The sequence below is a fragment of the Alosa sapidissima genome, chromosome 24 (assembly GCF_018492685.1).
Source record: "Alosa sapidissima isolate fAloSap1 chromosome 24, fAloSap1.pri, whole genome shotgun sequence".
Taxonomy (NCBI): Eukaryota; Metazoa; Chordata; class Actinopteri; order Clupeiformes; family Clupeidae; genus Alosa; species Alosa sapidissima.
In genome coordinates this window covers 17,020,377-17,041,942 of record NC_055980.1, presented here as the reverse complement: position 1 = coordinate 17,041,942, position 21,566 = coordinate 17,020,377, and the positions used below count along the sequence as shown (strand labels likewise).

Here is a 21,566-nt window from a genome sequence, read left to right as displayed (position 1 = left end):
TCTCCAACAAAGGTTATGAAGACACAGGAGCCAAAGCCAAGTAAGTGTGTTCAATATGTACACTAACAGCACACAGACAAGAACAAACTCACACACACACACACACACACACACAAATGTGTGCCGCCCATGCATGCACACTCCCACACATACTCTTTTCCTCTTCGTCTGACAAACATATGTCATTTTCTAGACAACACACACACTTAGGTGACACACACACACACACACAGTTGAGCGGGTCTGTTTCTCTCTCACTGATGTGCTGTTTTCTCTCCTTAATTACATTGATTTATTTCTCTCTCTCTCTCTCTTTCTCTCGCACACACACACACACACACACACACACACACACACACACACACACACACACACACACACACACACACAGAGCCACCCACCACAGCCTTCCTCACACCCACACACACCATCCTGTTCATTATGACACCTTTGAATTGGACAGATGCTGGTACTTGTTTGCCTTGTGCTCTGATTTGTGCATTAATTGCAATGGTAATGCAGTGTACACTGTTCACACACACACACACACACACACACACACAGAAGCACACACATAGAGAGACCCACAGTAAAACCATGCACAGAAGCACACACACTCATATCTTCCTATTTCTTTCTCACACACACACACGCTGCCAAACAAAAAGGAATGTCCTCATCAGCGCTACCTGTCATCTCCATCATCACCTGTGCTGGTCGGTGTGGTGTCCCATTATTGGGGTCTTAATGAGGTGGGCTATCGGCCACACATTACGCCCAGGGCCTGGCTCCTCTCGCCTCCTGAATGGGCCTATTTCCCACACGCACCACACACTTCATTTACATGGCTGATTATGGGTCCCCACAACCTGCCCACGGCTATAATTATCTCTCTCTCTCTCTCTCTCTCTCTCTCTCTCTCTCTCTCTCTCTCTCTCTCTCTCTCTCTATCTGTCTGTATGTCTCTCTCTCTCCCTCTCTGTCTCTATCACTGCCTGTCTCTCTCTCTCTCATTCTCTCTCTGTCTCTCTCTCTATCTATCTATCTGTCTGTCTGTCTTTCTCTCTCTCTGTATAGCTCTCTGACGGCCATATGGGAAAAGCACTCAAGCTTAAGTAAACCTGGTCCTTAAGTTTCACTACACACTGGACTTGTATTTTGTGTATTTGTCAAATGCTCAATTTTTCATGGAAACCTAAGACCATTTGGAAGAGGAAAGAGCAAGGAGGTTGGTTGGTTGGTTGGAAAGGAGACAGTCTCAGTAATAACTGTATATAGGGTAAAGTGTGGTATTGTTTTGTGCTTTGTGGATCATTAATTCGGCCCCCACAAATCTCTTGGATTCCCTGGTCCATTTCTCGTGGATTTTTCGTGGAACACTCACTCATGTTCATCTCGCAGTTGAAACGAGAGCCAGGGGGTCGAGAGAGGACTTTGGGACTATTATGTGTTCCAGACAAGAATGGACAGCAGTGCATCTATATTAGTGTCGTTACATAACATCCGAGCAGGCTGGGCCTGCTGTCAGGCATGACTCCTCTCCTGCAGGACTATGGGTCCAGCGGTGCGGAGATGGAGAGATGTAGTGAGGCAGTGGGAGGTGGAGGTGTAGTGGGGCATTGGGAGGTGGAGGTAGAGTGGAGGAGGGGTGGGAGATGGAGAGGTGTAGTGGGGCATTGGGAGGTGGAGGTGTAGTGGGGCATTGGGAGGTGGAGGTAGAGGGGGAGGAGGGGTGGGAGGTGGAGGTGTAGTGGGGCATTGGGAGGTGGAGGTAGAGGTGGAGGAGGGGTGTAGTGGGGCATTGGGAGGTGGAGGTGTAGTGGGGCATTGGGAGGTGGAGGTAGAGGTGGAGGAGGGGTGTAGTGGGGCATTGGGAGGTGGAGGTAGAGGTGGAGGAGGGGTGTAGTGGGGCATTGGGAGGTGGAGGTGTAGTGGGGCATTGGGAGGTGGAGGTAGAGGTGGAGGAGGGGTGTAGTGGGGCATTGGGAGGTGGAGGTAGAGGTGGAGGAGGGGTGTAGTGGGGCATTGGGAGGTGGTGGTGGAGGAGGGGTGTAGTGGGGCATTTGGAGGTGGAGGAGGGGTGGGAGATGGAGAGGTGTAGTGGGGCATTGGGAGGTGGAGGTGGAGGAGGGGTGGGAGATGGAGAGGTGTAGTGGGGCATTTGGAGGTGGAGGTGTAGTGGGGCATTGGGAGGTGGGGGTGTAGTGGGGCAGTGGGAGGTGGGCGGTGAAAGAGGGGTGGAGGACTGTCGTGTCATAATCTTACTCTTTACAGTACCAGCAACTTTGTCGCACTGTGCGGGCATCAGTGTCTCTAAGGGGGATGGAGGTGGTTTTTAGATTGTGTGTGTGTGTGTGTGTGTGTGTGTTTATGTTTCTGTGTGTATCTCTGTCTGTGTGTGTATCTCTGTGTCTGTGTGTTTATGTGTGTGCAACTGTGAATGTGTGTGTCTGTGTGCATGTTTGTGTATTGTGTGTGTGTGTGTTTTTCTGTATGGTGTGTGTGTGTCTGTGTGTGTGTGTGTGAGTGTTGAGTACCATGGGTAGTGCTGCTCAGTATCACTGTTATAATCCACTTTGCAGATGTTCCTTTTCTCTAATGCCCCGTGTGTGTGTGTGTGTGTGTGTGTGTGTGTGTGTGTGTGTGTGTGTGTGTGTGTGTGTGTGTGTGTGGCGTGTGTGTATGTGTGTGTGTGTGTGTGTGTGTGTGTGTGTGTGTGTGTCTGCCTCCGTGGTTGTGTCTGGATGTGTTTGTAATGCTGTGGATATGTGTGAAAGTGCTTCTTGTATGTTAAATGGACTGCTTTCTGCATGAGCAGTCAGGTAGGCCCACCCTTTTACTTGTTGAATCCCCTACAGCTGGTCTGTCCATAGTGGAAGGAATGGTAGTACAGCTCCCTCTGTTGGTGAAAATGAGTCACAACATTTTTTTGGTCTGATGTTACTGTTTACTGATCAGATGCATCAAGCATTCATTACTTGTTAGTTGTGTTTAAATTTGCAAATGAAGAGATTAACTGAGAACAGAAGTGTTAAAAATGACCGTCTGCAATTTTACCATAAGCTATGAAGTCATTTGAGTGATGCTTAATGTGTTGCAGTAGACATATTACATGGTGATGGTCCAGAGTGGTATAAAACCCTCTGTAAGCATATTTGTGAGAGAGAGAGAGAGAGAGAGAGAGAGAGAGAGAGAAGAGAGAGAGAGAGAGAGAGAGAGAGAGAGAGAGAGAGAGAGAAAGAGAGAGAGAGAGAAAGAAATAACAACAACAACTAATTGCATTTATATAGCACTTTTATCAAGGCAACCAAAACACTTTACTGTGAAGGGGGAAGCTCACTAACCAGAAATAGACAGCTAGACAAAGTATCCCATGAACAGGGGACACATTTTATCAACAACAGCATAGATACCATCTTTGGCCATGTAGAGCTAGTCTCTGGCGTCTGTCCCAGGGACTGCAGTGGGACACTCTTTATCTTTATATCTCTGGTCCGAGACCATTAATATTGACTATTTATGTGCAGATTAATGTGACTTATGTGCACAGTGCCATTAAAACTGTAAAAAAATCTCTTTGATGCTGTTTGTAAGTAATATCATGTAGGATTTCTGATCATATCTATACATTGGGTGTCCGTGACTGCATAAGCAGGCTATTGGCAGGACCTTCTATATATACAGTCTATGGGCAGGACAGTACTATGTTTAGAGTGTTTATAGGCTGTATAGGCCGCTACCTCACTATATTTAGTGTGTTAATAGATTCAGTGAGTCACTAGACTAAATTTGGGTTGTTTACAAGTCAGTTATCCATCGTATTTGTGGTTTTTGAAGTGTTTATAAGTCATGTTTTGAGGGTCTTGTCTTACAGCTCACCCCATTAAAAAGCTAATCGTGCAGCTTATAACACGTGCGTTGTGTTATGACGACTACCTATCAGCAGCCTTGTGTGTGGGTGGGCAAGTGTGAGCCGTCTATTTCACACCATGGATCTCCTTATCACATTACAGCACTTGCAAAGAAGTGTGTGTGTGTGTGCAGGGATGGGCAAAAATATACATTTTAAAATAAAATATCAAATACCCTAATTTTAAGTGTATCAAAGTAAACTACAAAATACAGTAGCCATGCCATGTATCAAATAAAGTACTGTATTTTTGTATTTTGTAATACTCTTTAACAGGAGCATGAAATCACTTTGCAAACCTTCCACATCTATCACCACCTCTCCTGATGGTGGGTTCACCCTTCCTGAACAGGAGATGTGTGTGTGTGTATGTGTGTGTGTGTGTGTGTGTTATTTAGACCAATGATCAGAGATCTACCACCCAAGCAGTACTCCACATGTTGAATTGAATGATTGAAGTTTTCAGTTTTACGGTTGAGCTGCATAAAACACACATTCACATAAGTACCGTGTTTCCACCGACCAAATGTGGTGAAATGGTTCTTCTTTTCTCTCGATGAACCATTAAGTTAATGTTTGACACGTTGTTTGTATGCCTTTTCGCCTCATTTGGGAAGCCACTCTTGAGGAAAAACAGCCTAGCTGTACAGAACGACTGCACATGTTGTGTGTGAAGTGTTAGTCTCTGGACTGACCTCCCTCATAGGGGAGTCTACCTACTACTAGACCCATTTGGCTGGTGAAGTAGTTCAGCGTGTAATTGATAGCGTGCTGTAAAGCCCATGTAGGACAACAGGCATTTTGGGTGGCGAGTGGAACTAAATGTTCCAGAAGGGTTCCCCTCTGTGCAGGTGCCAGAACTATTTGATACTGGAGGGCAGTGTTGTAGTACTCGAGTCCGAGTCATTAGCTAAATGTAGAGACTTGTGACTTGACTTGGACTTGAGCACTGAATGACTCGAACTTGGACTCGTGCATTCGCACTCCCGATGACTCGTCGAGGACTCAACTTTTTTTTGTAATATATCATAAGGCTATAATTGTAGTACAGTATGTCATTAGGCTATAATCAGTGTTGGGCAAGTTACTTCAAAATCATAATGTATTTTGTATTACTTATTACTGTCATTTCATAGTAATTTGTTACATTATACTATTACTGTCTCTGAATTGTAAGGCATTACACTACTATTGCATTACTTTTAAGTTACTTTCACCAAAATATCTAGAAATATGGATTTGCCATTCTAAATGCAGTTTATTACGCTCAATGCAGCTTGCTCTTCCAATGGAGGGAGATGTGGTTTAGCATAATGACTGAGCTAGGCTTAAGGCTAACAACAGTAGAATGCAATAGGGCCAGTGCTCATGATGCAATACAAGGAACAATCATAGTCAGAATTTTGTTAAAAACTGACAAATTGTGGTAAATTGTGATAGAAATACTGTAACTTTAAGGCCTAGGCCTACTCATTAAAATCAATAGAGAGTCTACTATATTGTAAATCAAAGCTTAAAGGAACCGTATGTAAGATTGTGGCCAAAACTGGTAGTACAATCACTTTCAAATTACTGTAGAGCGGTGTATCCCCTTCCCCTCCCCTCTGACTGGCAGAGTTGGCAAACGGATGACAAAACACTACTGACTTTGTGATTAGTAGATAGGTGGAGGGTGCCGCATTAGGCCAAAACACAACATGACAACATCAACATCAGTTGAGGGCTGCAACTTCACTTTTTAAATGACAATATCCTGGCCAGACTACTGTTGTCAGTGATATAAGTATTTGAAATGAACATGATTTCTTTCATCATTTGAGTATATGTGTGTCCTAATTAAGGGTTCCCCTCAGATTCTTACAGTGACAATCTATAGACCCCCCAAACAGTCTGAAAGAGCTTTTATAGATGAATTTAGTGATCTCCTGTCAATCATATGTGTTGAATTTGACTGTCTAATCATTTCAGGAGATAATTTGCACATGGACAACTCAAACAACATATATACCAAGGATTTCCTTGCTCTATTGGACACTTTTAGTCTTACCCAGCATGTTCAAGGCCCCACACACTCGCATGGTCACACTCTTGACCTTATCATCACAAAGGGTCTTAGTGCCACAGTAACAATCAAAGACTTAGCCTTATCTGACCATTTCTGTTTATTTTTTGATATATCTATGTCCCCCTGCACTCAGAGCAGTTGCATTACGACTAGAAAGAGGATCATAAATGAATCCACAGCAGCTCTCTTTGAACAAGCTCTCATACAAATTCCAGATTGCCATAGCTCTTGTGATTCTGTGGATGATCTACTGGAACTTTTCAATACAAAAATGGAATCTATCATGAATGATGTTGCCCCTCTAAAACTTACGTCAAGTACCAGTAAACAGAAAGCCCCATGGTTAAATAGTCCAACCGTTAAACTCATGAAAAGAGAGTGTAGGAAAAGTGAAAGAAAATGGCGGAAAAATAAACTCCAAGTTAACCTCCAGATCCATAAAGATACACTCCGCAAATACAATTCTGAAGTAAGTAAGGCCAGGCAATCTTATTTCTCTGATCTAATAAACAACAACATAAATAATACCCGTACATTATTCCTGACAGTTGGAAAGCTAACAGATCCTCCCTCCCAATTGCCCTCAGAACTGCTCTCAAGCAGATCATGTGATGACTTTGCCTCCTTTAAATGCAAAATTGAGAACATCAGATCAAACATTGGATCTCAATTACAGTCTGCTCATTGTCCTGAACTAGCCATCCCAAGGGATAACAAACCCCTCATGTCAGAGTTCAGTCTGATAGACACTTATACACTAGAAAAAAACTTAAAAAGCCTAAACTCCTCCACCTGCAGTCTTGACACAATCCCTACAAACTTTTTGAAAAATATTTTTCATCTACTATCTGACAGTGTACTCCAAATTGTGAACTGGTCACCACAGTCAGGAATCTTCCCTGAATCCCTGAAAATGGCTGTTGTAAAGCCCCTGCTCAAAAAGAAAAGCCTAGACCCATCAGTATTAAATAACTACCGACCCGTATCCAACTTGCCCTTTATTGGGAAACTTATTGAGAAAGTGGTTTTCAATCAACTAAACGATTTTTTAACAGAAAATTGCTGCCTTGATCCGTTTCAGTCAGGCTTCCGGCCCAATCATAGTACAGAAACTGCTCTTATAAAGGTGCTAAATGACATACGTCTCAACACAGACTCTGGCAAAACTTCAGTGCTTGTATTACTGGACCTCAGTGCAGCCTTTGATACAATTGACCTTAGCATACTCCTACACCGGCTGGAACACTGGGTTGGACTATCAGGCGGAGTGATCAACTGGCTGAAGTCCTATCTGCAGGAGAGAACTTTCTTTGTTGTCCTTGGTAATTACACCTCATCTCCAGCACCCTTGACGTCAGGTGTCCCCCAAGGGTCAATCCTGGGGCCACTTCTTTTTAATCTCTACATGCTCCCACTGGGTCAGATTATTAAAAACACTCAGGTTTCGTATCACAGCTACGCAGATGACACGCAACTTTATTTAGCCCTGTCACCCACTGATATGGATCCCCTTGGCTCACTATGTGACTGCCTTGACCAAATAAATAGGTGGATGTCACTAAACTATTTGCAATTGAACAAAGAGAAGACCGAAGTAATTTTATTTGGGAGGAAGGATGAAAGACACAAAATGACTACACTTTTTAGAGCAAAAGGGCTTGAAGTTAAGACTAAAGTCAGAAACCTTGGAGTCATAATTGATAGTGACCTCAACTTTGATTATCACATGAGAGCTGTAACCAAGACATCATTTTATCACCTGAAAAACATTGCCAAGCTGAGAGACCTTATGTCCCAGTCTGACCTGGAAAAGCTTGTCCATGCTTTTATCTCAAGCCGGCTGGACTATTGCAATGGGCTCTTCACAGGACTTCCAAAAAAGACAATTAGACAGCTTCAATTAGTTCAAAACGCTGCAGCACGAGTCCTAACAAAGACAAGCAGAAGAGAACATATCACCCCCATACTTAAGTCCCTGCATTGGCTACCAGTTTCTTTTAGGATAGATTTTAAAGTACTGCTACTGGTTTTTAAAGCACTGCATGGGATGGGGCCAACATATATATCAGACATGTTTAAATTTTACATCCCCCACAGACCTCTTAGATCACAGAACAGCCAGGTATTATGCATACCTTCTACTCGCACCAAACAGGGTGAAGCTGCTTTTAGCCACCATGCAGTCCAGATATGGAACAAACTCCCTGAGCATATTAAGACTGCTCCAACCACTGCCACTTTTAAAATCCAATTGAAGACCACCCTCTTCTCTATGGCTTTTTCCTGTTTTTAATTTATTTGTATTGCTTTTATTGTTTTTACTAATTCTACTATTTTATTGCTTTTATTATTTTTACTTATTCTACTATTTTATTGCTTTTATTGTTTTTACTTATTTCACTACTGTGATATATTTGTGATATGTTTTATACCTGCTTACTTTTATTTGAGGTAATGCCTGAGCTATGTAAAGCACATTGTGTCTACCTGGGGTATGAAATGCGCTATATAAATAAATTGCCTTGCCTTGCATAATGTCTAGTGACATATCAGGGCAATTTTATGATTAATTGAAATACATTTTTTACATACGGTTCCTTAAATAAAGACATGTCAAGATGGTGGCCTGCTGGCCATTTCGGTGCCCTAAGTGAGTGGCTTTGAGTGAGTGACATTTAAATGATAACTCAAACACCTGTGTGTTTTTAAACATTAATTTCTGAAGAAATGCTGTTTTACCTATAAATGGTGCACTGTCACTTTAAGAGCATTGATCTTTACGTTGTCATAATGCCCTTTTGCCAGCTCTTGTTTGCAAGCCTTGTTTGTTGAGTTACATTGATAGCACAATATTAACAATAATATGCAGAATGTTAAGTTGTTTTAAGCAACCTTCATTGCTTTGGAAATGGAAGTATGCAATGACATGTTGCTTCACATTTCGTTTTGCGAATACAAGTGAATTATGAGCCTGGTATCCACCTAGCTATCTGAATGGAATGCGTTTCAGTCGACTCGGCATATCATGTGCTTCATGTAGCCTAAATGCTTGGAAAACGAATGATTGAAGACCCACCAATTCTAGTACTACGTGGTGATTGAGAGAACCCAAAAGGTATCAAACTTGCATGTAACATCGTGTTAGTGCATTTTGACATTGTAAACGTTATTGATGAAGAGTGAAACGCAGTTTGCAATAAGCTATTCATTGGTTACATTTGGGTGCCCCCTCTGTCCTTTGGTGCCCAACGCAAAGTGCGTGATGCGCGTGGTGGGAGCGATGGCACTGACAGGCTACACAATCTTTTTCTGCATTTCTATTCCTTTATTCTCTTCAATTCAAGTTCACAGCACAAAGCTGACATGCACAACAGCATAGTTTGTGTTTTATCAAGAATCAAAAAGATTAGCGTGGCACTACTTTAGATGTTTAATTAATTTACTTGTGCTATTTCGCGTGGCATAGAGAGATCTTTCGTTTTCGCACACAAAGTGCACTAACTATTATGTTCTTCATATAGCCTTGTCTCTGACAAGCTGAAAATAATGAGCGTAGGCTTATGTCCATTCCGCAAATAGAGTCCGCTTGCGAGTCTGCTGCAGCAGTCATATTCAACCAGTATCAGGAGATAACGTTCTACTATTTTGCACGGATTTTTTCTCCTCTGTTGTTCTCGCGTGGTGTTTGCGAATATGTATCAAAACAAAACACCACTTAATTTCGGGTTAAATGCATTGTAAAGCGCGTTACTGAAGTTTGTACCGAGTAAAATATTACCCAATTTTTTTTTGTAATGCCTTACATTATTACCACGTTACCGCAAACAGCAATATATTACAGTAATTACATTATTTTGTAACGCGTTACACCCAACACTGGCTATAATTTGCTATATGATTTTAATATCTAAATTATTCGTAATACTAATTTTAGTTCAAGGGAATGTTAGGCTACTGCTTCTTGTCGTACATCGCAAGTCACATCATGTTCACATGCAAAGCAAACTAACGTTAACTTTAACACCAAAATGCCTGGAGATATGGCCTCCGCTATTTCAATGTAGTAGGCTATTGCCAGGCAATATTAGTTCTCATAGATGACATAACATTACCTAAGATTACACTCAGCCTAGGCTAAACAACACACACTGCTGCTGGATAGTAGCCTGGCTAGCGCCACCACTTCTCAATGAGACTGGGAACCAAACGTTCATTTTCTCGTATTTGAAAAAAATGCCCAGATCCGTTTATTGGGTGCCACGGATGTCTATCAAATGCGTCTGTGCATAGCTCATCATCGTCTTGCTTTCCCACCTGTTCTGTGATTGGTTCCCTATCTCAGGCGAAAATTTGCTCCATGGTCTCCAGGCTGCCTTAGCAGCGGGAATCAAATCGCGCGCAAGGCAGCATGGGAACACCCAGGCTAGCTGGATAGCTGATCATCGTGACTTGGTGAACAGTGTTTTCCCTGACTGAGGCGAGAAGCGAGGTTCCATTCATTCATTTTCATTTGGGGCGTGCCCTGCCGTGCTTCTGTCTGTTAATTTGCAGCAGGCTATTATCGGATGAAAGAAAAATAAACTAAAAGTTTTCCCGATCAAGATATAGCATACTTCTTAATTTTTGGTGTCATAAAATATAGAAGCATATAACATTAAATTGCCTAGTAGAGTGTCCATGTAGTGTTGAATGTAGGCCTACGTGTGTCTGCACAAGTGAAACTGGCAAACTGAACCTCTCGTGGGTAGGCCAGAAACAACTATATTTAAAACCACGAATGAACAGGATTACTGTTACTGTTCAAACGAGCGATTTGATAGCCTAATCCACTGCACGAAAAAAAGGAAATAGCAACGTGTTCTATTTCTAAGGTGAATATCGTAGCAAATAGTAGCCTATGGCGATGGCAGCTTAAAAAACATTTATTTCACTCATCTCGCTGAAATGAGCGTAGAATGTGACCTGTTGCGCAAAGAAATTAATTAGGCAGATGATCTACATCTCCGTTAACCGAAAGCTAGTTTTCATCTCTATTGTTGACGTGAAATATGTCTCCATAGTGTCAGTGAAGCCAGTGTTCACGTCACGTCACAGTGTTCACGTCACGGGAGTCAGAAAGAAGCTACCAAGACGGCCCCTGCTCTGTTTCTGTCCCTCCCAAACTGTGCTAAAATTGTGTAGGCTATTTAACAGCCAGAATTTTTTTTTAAAAATGCCCGGGGGAGGCCCTTTTATGATCCACACTACCTCTTACAAAATAGGCCTACTCCAACGTCCATCTAGCTCTTGTGAAGTATGAACTTTACACTGCCTATACAATTGTCAGCAGTCAGTAACAGCATAATATGACTTAATGGCCTGTGTGATTGGGATGTGGATTGCTCATTTATTATGAGTAGGCCTATAGGCTACGGTATGGCTATGGTATGGTATTCTCCCCGATATAATAAATACAACACATTGGGTTTGGCAAGAAATTTGGCAATACTACTTTCACACAAGTGAATGCACCCCTGCTTGGAGACAGAAGATTGTCCGTTTTTCTTTTAAGGATTTCATCTGCAATGGAAAAAAATGGAACGACATGTAGGCTATGCTTACTTTAGTGCTGGACTTGGACTCGACTTGATCAATAGGGACTCGACTCGGACTCGACGTGGATCAATAGTGACTCAACTCGGACTTGACTCGGATGAGTAGTGGACTCGACTCGGACTTGACTTGGATTTTTTTTTTAATGACTTGGACTTGACTCGGACTTGAACACTGGGGACTCGAACCTGGACTTGGACTCGAGGCATAGTGACTTGACTACAACACTGCTGGAGGGTGGGTAACACTATGGAACTGTATGGACGTATACGCTGTGTTCAACCTTGAAGACACTGGCTGCAACAATATGTGGATCGGCAATAATTTTCAATATGGTTTTCAGGATTTTTTTACACTTTTTATTTTAAGACCATAACCTGTTTTTGAATTTACTGACTAAGTCCCTGATTTCAAATCAGTAAAATAAACATGCCCATCTTTATATTCTTCTATCACTTCAGCACAGAATCAATCAATCAATCAATCAATCAATCTATCTATCTATCTATCTATTTATCGGTCTATCTCTCTAAAGACTCATAAATGTATTTGATGACATATGATGTACAATATATATATATATATATATAGTTAGATAGATAGATAGATAGATAGATAGATAGATACATACATATATATATATACACATATTATATGCATGTAATATATTATACATCATATGACGTTGCAATACACGTATAGATATTGATTTCATATACAGTACAGTAGATCCTATAAAGTTGTTGATGGCGTGTGCCCACACTAGTATATAGTAACACAATAGACGTGGTGAGGCCTAGTGGAGCTGGCCAGAGACATAGTGCAGGCTGGCACTGGACAGGAAGTGGCGAGTCCCTCCGTGGTCTGCCACTCTAAGCCCCATAAGCTCCCGTCCTCAGCCCCTCTTGGAGGCTGGGCGGCTGGCCAGGGGCTATTACAGCACCGCCCGCACCCCAAAACGCGTAAGTGAGACAGACTAGCCTATTTATTAAAGCCCCTCCACAAGTGCTAGTGGTCTGCTGAAGCCATTAAAATACCTCCGAGACCCCTGGACACCCGAGCACCGAATCGTATCCGCTAGTAAATACATAAGCAGCATATCTGACACAGATCTGGGCATACAGGACACTCTGTACTTGAACGTGTGGGTGTGTATGTGGGTGTGTGTGTGTGTGAGGGTATGTGTATGTGTGTGTGTGTGTATGTGTGTGTGTGTGTGCGTATGTGTGTGCGTGTGTTTGTGTGTGAATTTGCATGTGTGTGTGTATGTGTGTGTGTGTGTGTGTGTGTGTGTGGCTGGTGCGTGAAGTGAATGGGTGTGTGCCACTCCCAGGGCGATGGTGGCATAGCAGACCCCAAAGGACACATGTACAGTACGGAGGCTGCACTGGGACATAAAGCACCAGAGACTCTTCCCCAGCTCTCTGCCCTCCCCTCTATGTCCTTTATCTGCAAATGAGGGGCAGGAGTGGGGAGTGGGGGGCAGTTTGGATGGAGTGGGTGGTACCATTGGGGCAAATGTTTGTAAACTTATGAGGAGCATCTAAAGCCCCCTAAGCCCTTCCCCCATACCCACCACCCCTAACCTGAGAGGCATGGCATGGTGCATTTCTGGGAATCGGTGAACACAACACAGCAGTGGCTATATGTGGTCACAATTTGGTGACCACTGCACACACTGACCCCGCAAACTGCCACTGTTGAGAGTGCGGATTGGATAGTCAAAACACACCTCATCTGTCACACACACACACACATACTCACACACACACACACACACACACCATCTATCCCAAATAACGTAATGGTGAAGGCATTTCATTGCCAATATGGTGATGTTATCATGGCAAGCTCACGGCATCATTACCTTCGATAAACACCATTGTTGGGAATTCAATCCTGCTCCAGATGAAACACAGTGATGAACCCCTCACTGCATCTGCACACACACATGTGGCACAACAGCACAGGGACGCAGGTCACTGAAAGAGCATTCAGTAAGAGATAGTCACCCAGTTCACCGACTAGTACACTCATAATCGAGATAAGGTCAAGTACCTAATAGCCAGAGCCGGACAGTAACAGAGTACATTTACTTGAGTACAGTACAGTACTTGAGTACAGTTTTGAGGGATCTGTACTTTACTCGAGTATCATTTTTGGGGAGTACTCATGACTTTACTCAAGTACATTTGAGAGGCAAATATTATACTCTTTACTCCACTACATTTCTATCCATAACCGTGAGTACCCATAACTACTAAAAAGGAAAAAAGAAAAATCTCGGAAACCCTCAATTTGTTGTTTCCCTCTCAAATATGATTGAATTGTGCAGGCACCACTGATTGGGACAGCCTATCAGCAATCCCCTTCAGCTCTCCGCCAAAGTCAACTCCATGGTTAGATTTAGATAAGAGACGAAACCATGGACGAAACAATGGATGAATACTACTCATCCGTCTAATACTATAATTCATGATTATAGTATTAGGAAGTGGTTTATAAAACATGTATCCACATCCTAACTAATCATTAGTGCATATATGTAACAACTGTTAAATAATGGAAATATTACATCAAAGTATTAAAAATAATTTATAAACCTATTTTAAATATAGGCTTATTTACCATGAACAAACCATTTATAACTGTGTGTACAAATTCTTTACTGATGAGAAATAATGTATGAGCAATACTTTACAAATGATGAACAAGCCATTTATTAATAGTTTACAAATGCTTAATAAATGATGAATTGTGTGTAGTTATTATAAAGTGTTTTCTTTTGCTGTTGTATAAAGTGGTTCTATGGATATGTTGGTATTTCGTTGGAGCTAGTTTTTCGCACCTAATTGCTGTGGGCTACATTTCTTTCAGGGCAGAACAAGTTGTTACATAATGACTTATAATATAATTGACAAAGCCTTCTTCCGTCTTAAGGTTAGGTTAGACTTTCAAGCCCTAATAATAAACGAACAGCAAATCCTTGGCGGCTTATCCATCCCTGCAGTTGTGAGTGTTGAATACCACCAAAGGACCTTACGGCTGGATTTAAACTGCCCAATACCGGCCAGTGGGGGTGTGGGGGTGTAGTGTGGAGTAGGGGGCTATTGTTTTCACTAGGTTCCATCTTCATTTCCCCCTTGGTCGTCGGAAAACATGTCTTCAGGGACCGCTGACCAGAGTTTTGGGAGCTGAGCCGGGCCTAGGGCCGGTGCATGGAGGAAACCCAATCTAGCAAGGCTCTTATGTAAGGATTTTATTTTGGGTGTCTGGCCTTTGGGTACCCGTCTTCAGTACCAGTGGGGGGGCCCTGAAGCACACACACACACACACACACACACACACACACAGACTCACATAGCTACCCAATAGCACCATTATCACTGTGACAAGGTCAGCCGCCATGTTTATATATATAAAAAAAAAAAAAAACAATGCATGGATGCCTACTGTTTAAAGGTGCCATGTGTAATGTCCGCCAAAAATCAATTCATACTCCACATTCCATAAAAGATGGGGGCAGTATACCTCCAGAAAGTGAGCTGGTTTACCCTAGAGTAACAACCGAGACACGTGTATTGCAGTTTGGCTGGCGGTTATGTTGTCCGCATACTGCCTCCCATGGCCGAAACTGGTATTATGACACCTGTCGGGCTGTGGCTAGTAATTTAGCATGCTAATTCAGGTTGATATCTCTGCAGCACTATACCTTGTTATTTTTTTAATGACATCATCGCCCTTATTTCTTCTCATTCTTTTGATGCGTGTAGCTCATCTTTTGGATATTTTTACCTCAATTCTTACACATGGCACCTTAAAGAGTTGGCCCCGCTGGTCATGATGTGATTGACAGAGAGTGGTTTCGGACACGTAGACAGGGCCCATGTGGAAAGGAGGACAACAGTGGCCGGTATAATATGTGTAATTTGATCTGGTTTAGTCTTATGACTGGCTAGAGTGTGTGATGTCCAAGAGTCAGGTCTTACCTTATTAGAGGCTTGGCTTTATGTGTGGAATATTAAACTATAACCCATCCCCAAATATAGCCCAGGGGATGGGTGTTTGTTCATAAATGCTTCTATTCATTGTTGAGGCCATTGTGAGGACTACAGAGAGGACTTGTTTGTGTGCCTGCATTGTTTGAAGTGTGTGCTGCTGATGTCGTGTGGCAGAATGTTTACATGATCATGTGAGGGTTCTTCTTTCATATTCGTGTAGCCAGTTATTACTTGTTGGTCATATGTAACACATGTAAGGAACACATGATGTTACTTCACACTTTGTCATATGACAATTAACATGGTCCAAGTGCACTTCTGAGAAACTCCCAGTTGGAAACCAGAATCAAACAATCATCTTTATATTAAATTTAGGCTTATTTTTATTTTTTATTTTGTTTATAAATTGTATAACGTTATTATTTGGCACCGAATCACATAATTTTATATTATTTGGAGCAATTATACTTATCAGTTGATGACCCCATACCAGTTGAGGAACATTTCACATTAATGAAAAGTTGTAATATTGCTTATGTAATTTCCACTTTTCATTTGTTCTGTTTATGTTGTTTGTCTGTTGCTATATATGTTGGTGTGTTTGGCAGCCTTTTAGCAAGGCCACCTCACCTGGATCACTGACAATTACAGCCACAGTAAGCGATGCCCCCCAATGACCCTTTCAGAGCCATAGATCACACGGATCTGTTATTTGCAGCATGGCCTAAAGTATGGAGGACTGCACAGGATTGACATAGGTGGCCGGTCAGTGTCTGAATATCTATATTCAACCCACCCCGCCACCCCTCTCTCTCAGGAGTCATGGCCAAGAGTATGCACTGAAGAGTGTCCTTACATGGAGGTGTTTGTAGTCCAATTCAGTGAAAAGTGATCAGAATGTGAATTTGTAATGAATATGATCAAAAATTCTTTTTTTTTCACTGAACACACACGTAATGGTGTTATATATTTGATGTTTAGAGATTGTGGATTTAGTTGTAATAATAATAATAATCTTAATCTAATAATGTGGATTATAAAACTCTGGTTTGAAAGACACACTTGAGGTTCTGATCAATGTTGTTTCTTGATAACATTATTATTTGAAGTAGGTGAAACTGAGCACTAGAGTGCAGACTAAATTAACATCTGGGTGCTGAATCCTCATATTAGGATATATTCTAGATAAGATATAGGACTGCACTCTAAAAAAATTAAGCATTCACTTTTTAAAACAAAATTTTAATCCCAATACGGGCATTTTTAATCTTTTTGGGCCAGACATTCTTCTTCAGCATGAACTGGCAATTTCACCTGCAGTTGAGTCCTTGCAATTTTGACAGATAATTGCTTCTGACTGCTGAGCGATGATGTATGTCTGGAGAACACATAGACCTGCATTACAGAGGTTCAAGGTACGAAATGATCACTATGAGTCCAAATGCAATGTGACAAGCACTAAGCCATCGTATCGCACACTGACCCTCTGAAAGCCTAAAAGCCAGACTCTTTTCAGGTCAAGAAATGAGCCCCAAAGCCTCAGACTCTTTTCAGGTCAGGGAATGACCCCCCCCCCCCTTCACACACACACACACACCCTCCCCCTACCCACACACCCATACACAACCCCCCCTCCCCCCTCCGAGTCAGGTGCACTGGCCGCTCGGGCATTGTGGACAGACACCTGGCGACGCGGCCAACGCACGCCACCTCTGGGGGCCTCCAGCAGGAACAGGAGGTCAAACCCTCGGCCCTCGGGGGCCATAGCGGCTCAGTGACCCCGAAGGAGAGTGGCCGGTGCCAGGGCGGCGAAGCGATGGACGTCTGGGTGGTTTATTTGCACAGCTGTGGCGCGATGCCGTGCTAGCGCTTTTGGAGGAGTCGGCTAGGGCAGGACGGGAGGAATGTGGCCATTGTCTCAGGGGTCGAGGTGTTTTTCACCACGTACGAGGGGTTTCGGGGCAGATTGGGGCCAGTGGGGTAGTTTTGGACGCCCGCCGTTGGCACGAGAGGTAGAAGCAGCTAAACTCACACACTAGATATGAGGTAACTGCCTTCACTGCCGAGGGATGGGAGGGGTGATCAAGGGTTTGAGGGGAATAAACCTGTCAAGGAAATTCCATGAAAAGTGTTTTTCCACATTCCACAAAGTTCAGGATTCAGCTTTCATGGAACATTTAGCTCTGAGTTTGGTCTCCACATGAAAACACCTGACCTACGGCAAAATGCCTACAAATTACTTACATTTCAATTGAGTCGTGGTCACCTTGGTGTGTGCATCACTCTGCTACTCAAACACTGTGTCCATATCATCCATCATCAGTCTTACATAAAAAATCAAACAGTGTAGCTCACGGTTAGTAACATTGCTGACATGATATAAAGCTCCCTGATTCATGATAACTTTGAACAAATCTCCAGTTCTAATGTTGACTTTGCACCCACTATAGATCTCAGTAAAAACTAAGATCTTTGAAATCACATGAAAAATGTGGTTGCATACTCTCTCCCTGGCCAAGAAGTGGTAGTGGAGGCCTTCATATAGCTTTTCAGTACAGCACATGCACCATATAACCCCCCCCCCCCCCCCCCAAACACACACACACTCAAACACTCACACAGACAAATGACACCCCCTCAAACACCCCCACACCATTCCATATCACACGCGAGAGCCCTAACCCTATATGTTACCTTTCCACAGCTCACAAATCGTACCATGTGACCTTCTTGCATGTCCCTCTACCCACCCCTCTCTCTCTCTTTCCCTACCACCCCCTCTTTCTTTCTCTCTCTCCCTACCCGTCCCTCTCTCTCCCTCTCTACCCCTCTCTCTCTCTCTACCCCTCTCTCTCTCCCTACCTCTCTCTCTCTCTACCTCTCTCTCTCTCTCTACCCCTACCCCTCTCTCTCTGCCCTGTTAAGGGCTAAAGCAGGAGATATGCGCGGAGAGGGGGTGGGAAGGAGAGAGAGAGAGAGAGAGAGAGAGAGAGAGGGAATCCGACACATGTCAGGTGACATCTCTGACAGCATGGCAGAGTGGCGGGGAAAAGAGGGGTCAGGGTCAGTTGCCACGACAACCGAAAAAACAAAGCTCACTGAAGGAGAGGAGCACACAGGTCTGATGAATGTGTCAGAAGTTATGGTCGGTTGTCGTTGGCTGTTTAAACACTGGGAGGGTGCCCACTGGGTTTTTGAGTGAATTACCATCTGTGTTTATGCTGAGGACCAGTTTTGACGGCTCGGTTTATTTCTGTTTGTACTTTGATGTGGAATCCACTACGGGATTCAGTATGTGACTACAAGCACACAAGAATTTAAACAAGAAGACACGCACTCACAAACACAGACAGAAATACACACACACACACACACACATGCTCTCTCAACCTTTAATGTCACGGTAGAATGACTAGCACAACCTTAACCACTGTTCCACTTCAGTGCAGAATAACTCTTTTGTTGAAGCTATATAAACCTTTTGACCTGGCAGTGGTGTCGGCCTTTTATCCAGGAAAAGACAGGTCAAGACTACACAGCCTTGGGGAGAGGTGACCAGACCAGTCACTTATACTGCAACCACCTTACTACACCTTGAACTGTTCCCCTTGTCTTTGATTCCAGTAAGGAGCATAAAATGACCAACCATCCCTGACACATGCACCCATACACAAATATTGCCTGAGGGGAATCCAGTTCAGCATTGTGTTGATTTAACAACAGTACAGTGGAAGGCCATGCGTGTGTATAGGTGACTGGTAATACGTGGGCATCTGCATGTCTCTGTACTGTGTGTTAGTGTGTGTGCGGATGTTTGTGTGCGTGTGTTTATGTGTAGGGTTGTGTGAATGTATGTGTGCGTGTCCTATTGGCTGTTTTGTGATACTTTTGTATGGTGTATTTAATGCTATTTTGTGATGTAAATCACTCTGAGCCACAGTCATTGTACAAAAAGTGCTGTATAAATAGTTTATCATAGTATTGCTATTAGGCATCAACATATGAAGAGTTCAGATGCAAAACCCTCTAAATCCGTCTGACCACATTTCTTTTAAATGAGCATTTAAAATCCGGTTCCTATAGGTTTTTGCATAGAAATCGATATTTCAGACCAGGAAGAGAGTATTATTTGATGTGTTTTGAAGTTAAATTATTTGATTAACGTATACTATGTGAGGAGAGCATTCACTCACCATCTTTATCTCATTTTTGACTTAGGTGGCATTTAGAGGCTTTTGCATCTGAACCCTTCATATGGATTTAGGGTAAACATATGGATTTAGGCAATAGGGATTGTCAACATATGGATTTAGGATAAACATCTGGATTTCGGGTATATAGGATTGTCAACATAGAGAACATCTGTGAGGAACAGAGGAGAACATCTGTGTTGGTACATATTATGTCATGTTACTCTATATGAAGTGATTTCCAGTAAAGACTTGCATTGGTAGCCTTTGTAAACAGTGTGTGTGAGGCAACGTGTATGTTTATTTGTGCATGTGTGGTGCAATGTGCGTCGGTAAGTCAGACCTGTGCTAGTGTGTGTGTGGTCGTACATGCGGTGAATGTGGAGAAGTGTCCAGAGATTTCCAGTAAGGCTTTGTAGTTGGCATAGCAGCACGTTTAGCCTGAGTATTTGTCTGTGTCCGGGATTGTGTTTGTGTGTGTGTGTGTGTGTGTGTGTGTGTTTGTTCCCTGAGTCACCTCTGTGGTCTGGCTGAATCTTCCCCAGGGGATTAATGGCCTCAGGATTTCCCAGCTGTTGCTTGGAGGTTTCTGAGACGGAGACACATACACACACATACACGCACACACACACACATACACACACACACACATCACTCTCCTGCCGATCAACAAGGTTGGCTACTCGGGCACAGCCTAGCCCCACACCATGTGCAGTCAGTGGGCCAACCACAGATAACTTAGACTTAGAACCCACTTGTTTCAATTCATCTATGTGACTGCCAGGACATTCTAACATAACAGGAGATTAAGGCAGTCCTAAAAAACACGGCCTCATAGCCATGAGGGTAGTGTAATTTAAGCACAAATGACAAGTAGTTACATGTAAAATTTAAAGCAATATTATGCAGTGATTTTCCACTTTTTCCATGGATGTTTTAAAAGCAACTAGTTTTGATATCATCTTCAAGTTATTTAGTATCGTATATGGTCAGATGAAGGCTAGATAAACACACCTTTCTTCCACATCAGCCTTTCAGCATACACTTTCTGTGCTAAAACACAGTGTGGTTTTGTACACAGTCTTTTTCATTTATTTATTTATAAGGATAACACACATTGATCAACAATTCTGCAAATGTGCCAGTGTTAGCCAACCGGTTAATTTTCAACTGCAGTCCTTTGGCAAGATGTTGTATTAACCGTCAATTGACTTGGCCTGTTGTTCTTAGATGCCAAGTTAGTAATAAAATGTCAAAAGACCCCAGATAACAAGGGTTTAACAGTATCAGCTTTAGTGTTGGTTGGTGTTTTTTTACATGCCTTTTTTATTCCACTGCTTGGTTGAATTTCCCATTGTCCTACGTAATTTAGAACGACCATTAACCGTATGTTATCTGCACACCTATGAAGTAGATCCAATTTTTTGGCCGTATCACACTTGTATATTAATTCGCCGAACTCGTTGTGAAGTTTAAATGAACTGTCACGTTGCATCCGAGCTGTAAAATGCAAACGCTCAGAACATTGCAACATTGTAGCATATGACGGAGGTGGCTTTTAGCTAGATGGATGACAGCAGACTAAGTAAAAGCGATGTTTCAAAGCTAAAGTTCATCAGAATCTTGGGATACGCCCGCTTGACAACGGGAGAGATAGAACTAACGACTGGCCTTTGGCCGTAGCAACCATCCATTTAGAACTAGTAACGGCAGTTTGTCTTGTGAGTTGAGAAATTAGTTGATATGTGTCGGAAGAAATGTTCTACAAACAGTTTTACAGTTTTAGCGATTAAAACGTTTAAATTGTA

General features: G+C 42.7%; 1 protein-coding gene across 2 annotated transcripts in view; it reads left to right on the top strand.

The window, feature by feature from the left end:
* The window catches only part of prkg1b (protein kinase cGMP-dependent 1b), a 148,900-nt gene that overhangs the window by 118,599 nt on the left and 8,735 nt on the right, over positions 1-21,566 (top strand). For both annotated transcript variants that reach the window (XM_042083346.1, XM_042083345.1), the window contains exon 9: positions 1-40. This exon is cut by the window's left edge and continues 35 nt beyond it. In XM_042083346.1, coding sequence (XP_041939280.1) covers positions 1-40 — 40 coding nt within the window. The remainder of the gene's footprint in view (positions 41-21,566) is intronic.